The following is a 3,264-nucleotide window of genomic DNA, read 5'->3' on the forward strand; positions in this document are numbered from 1 at the left end:
TCTCTCTACCTCTCCCTCTCTCTCATTCTCTCTCTATGCCGCTCTTTCTCTCTCTCTCTCTCTCTCTCTCTCTCTCTCTATCTCCCTCTGTCTCTCCATCTCAAGAGAGAAGTAACCCAGATTTTGAAATGAATCGCCCGCCTATCCCCCTCAACCTCTCCTCTTCTCCTCCTCCCTCCTCCTCCCTCTCTCTCTCTCTCTCTCTCTCTCTCTCTCTCCATTCTCTCTCTCGCGCTCTCTCTTTCTCTCTCTCTCTCTCTCCTTCTCCTTGGTAAAAACAGAATCAATCTTGGAAAGAGACTACCACCTCTCCATCTCGCCCCCCTCATCACCCTGCCTCTGGGTTAACAGATATATATTCCACTCCACTTCTCTGTTCTTCTTTGGTTTCTAGCGAGCTTCGATTTCTGGAAACATTTGTTGCTTAATCGCTTGGCTTTCCTTTTTTCTTCGTTCTCAGTTTTTTTTTTTTGTTTTTTTTTTTTTGTCTTTTTTTCTTCATTTGGACCTACATCCCTGGTCATTCCTTCCGTCTTTTCCTCCGGTTTTGCTCTTTTTTTTTCAAGCGGACCGGCTACAGTACAGGTGTAACTCCCGTTTCTCTTTCCTGCTAAAGCGCCAGTTTAAAAGAGGTTGAGAGGAGGAGGGATTTGTTCGTCCAGCAACACCAATTTAGCCACAAAACAGGTACAGTAGGATTTCTTTGAACCCTCGAAGCTTCAGGTTGTGTGGAAACTTTCACAACTCGACTGAATTTGCTCCCTTCTCTTCGCTGGGCCGCCGCCGTTTGGAGTCGATCGGCCACACGTGTTGTTTTGGCTGTCGGCTTATTTATTTATTCGTTAAATCTCTGTTGTCGTTGTTTTTTCATTGGTCATTCGGAGGTCCGCGACTCTCGCAGTGCAATCTCTCCCGAGTAAATATTTCGAATTTTTTCTCCTCCCCAGCTCTTGTGATCCCCGCGGACGTAGGATTATTATTCTGTTCTCAAACTTTTCTTGAGAAACGGCACTGATTGCTAATAAGGGCAGACTGCCAGTGGATACAAGTCTAATATTGGAACAGGTGGTGGGGGTTCTGTTGACATGGCAACAGGAGGTAGTGGATGGCCATTTGTAGGTTGGGCTTAGAGGGGGATGGAACGGAGGGGTTGGCTATTAGAGTTGCAAGTGGGGTGGAGATGATGGTAGTTCAGCGAGTGGGGAGAGAGGCAGAGGGAGGGAGGGAGAGAGCGAGAGAGCGAGAGAGAGGGCATGTAGTATATGGGACACATAGTGAGTTGCGCATTTTGCTACCTCTGAGGAGAGTTCTGTCTCAGCATGTGAATTAACCTCTCTGTCTCCTTTATTGTACTACCCCCCCCCCCGCCGTCATCCTTCCGTCTCCATCCTCCTCCCTTTACTTGCCTCTCACATTGCACCGCATTTATCCTCTGTCCTCCTTATTCACGTCCGCTCTATTTCTCCTTTTTACTCTTTCTTTCCGTTGTTCCGACACACACACACACGCGCACACGCACTGTAACTAATCTTACTTTTGCCCTCCCCTCATTCTTGTTTGTCCATCTTCAAACTACTCATCATCCCTCCTCCTCCTCCTCCTCCCCCTCCCCTCCCCTGCTGCCTCCCGTCTCCCAGGCAACATGTCCACCCCTGTCTCTCCATCGCCCTCCCTCTCCCCGCTCACCCTGGCCTCCCCTACCTCGGCCTCCTCCCCCGGTGTCTCCCCTCTGCCCTCACCCCTCTCCCCTCCGCCCAGGGTGCCCGTGTTCCAGAGGAAGGGGGCGCTCAAACACAAGAGGATCGTCGAGGTGAAGGATCACCAGTTCACGGCCCGCTTCTTCAAACAGCCCACCTTCTGCAGCCACTGCACCGACTTCATTTGGTGAGGCATGGTGGCGTGCGCCTGCATACACACACACACGCACACACACACACACACACACACACACACACACACACACACAGACACACAGAAATCCATGTTAACGCTCTAACAAGCACACATATACTCCCAGGAAATATACTGGCGCACACAATACAAAAAAATGGCGTTGCACACACACAAGGACACACATGGGGAATATATACAGATATGCTTGTGCACTCCATTATACTGTAGTCTGCACACACAAGCCCACATACATACAAAGGAGCATACATACACACACATACACACACACACACACACATTGTATACTCAGATACACACCCTGTGGATACACACATACAGAGAAACCCCTGCAGCAGTCGATGAACCTCCTCCTCATGGAAACCTCCACTACTCCGGCACTCTGCTCCAACCTGACGCACTGTTCCACCACCTCGCAGCACATGCAGCCTACACTCTGCGAGTCAGCTCCACAAGAGCAGCCCACACTTTACAGGGAGTTACTTCGCCAACTTCATCTTCCCAAAACTTTCAACTCTCGCATGACTCCCTCTGCCCATTGTAGAACACATAGAGCCACCTGGACACACAATAAACCAAATATACGAATATATCGAGCCGATTCTGTTAAGCAAAGACAAGCAAATTGTCTGTGCGTGTGTGTGCGTGCGTGTGTGCGTCCGTGTGTGTGTGTGTGTGTGTGTGTGTGTGTGTGTGTGTGTGTGTGTGTGTGTGTGTGTGTGTGTGTGTGTGTGTGTGTGTGTGTTGGAACATATGGTGGGTGGTATGTTGGCTACAGAGCAGTGTGTGTGCCAGCAGCCTCTGGGAAGCTTTCGGGACATTTCTCCAACTGCTGCCGTCTTGGCCTCTGATGCTGCGCTCGGTGCAGGATGCAAACGGCCTCACATGGGGAATTAGAACAGCGTGCCGTCAGCTACCAGGAAGGCTAATTAACATTAAATGATATATTTCTTTAAAATAACTCATGTGGATTACCACATTTTTTTCGATATAAAGTAGTGGCCAATTGTTGCTCCAAGGGTTTACTTCAATAATTAATTATCACCGTGATTAACTCCACTAAGGCAAAAAGGGACAAGGGAATAATTAATCACTCCTTGATGTCACATTCTCCTTTTGTGTGAACACGCAGCACCCAAACTGGGGTTTTCTGTTTCTAGATTCAGACGTCAGAATCAAAAAAATATTAAGTTGACAACACGCTTGAAAAAGAAACCAAGATACTGAGTGAAGAGAAGCTGTTATTAAAGCTGCATTGTGTGAAATGCAGTCTCTGCCATCAACAAAAAGGAACAACACAACCTTCAAGTTCAAAACAAATCAAAATGCAAAACCTCCCAGCCACCTTACCTC

At 48.3% G+C, this 3,264-nt stretch overlaps 1 protein-coding gene across 1 annotated transcript in view; it reads left to right on the top strand.

Annotated features, from left to right (window-relative positions):
- Positions 1–1,642: 1,642 nt before the first annotated feature.
- prkcg (protein kinase C, gamma) overlaps positions 1,643–3,264 on the top strand; it is a gene marked incomplete at both ends in the record, with an annotated part of 13,735 nt that continues 12,113 nt past the window's right edge. The window contains one exon of the mRNA XM_080005850.1: positions 1,643–1,884. Within this exon, the coding sequence (XP_079861976.1) occupies positions 1,643–1,884 (242 nt within the window). The remainder of the gene's footprint in view (positions 1,885–3,264) is intronic.

Source organism: Zeus faber (genome assembly GCF_960531495.2).
Source record: "Zeus faber genome assembly, chromosome: 8".
Classification (NCBI taxonomy): Eukaryota; Metazoa; Chordata; class Actinopteri; order Zeiformes; family Zeidae; genus Zeus; species Zeus faber.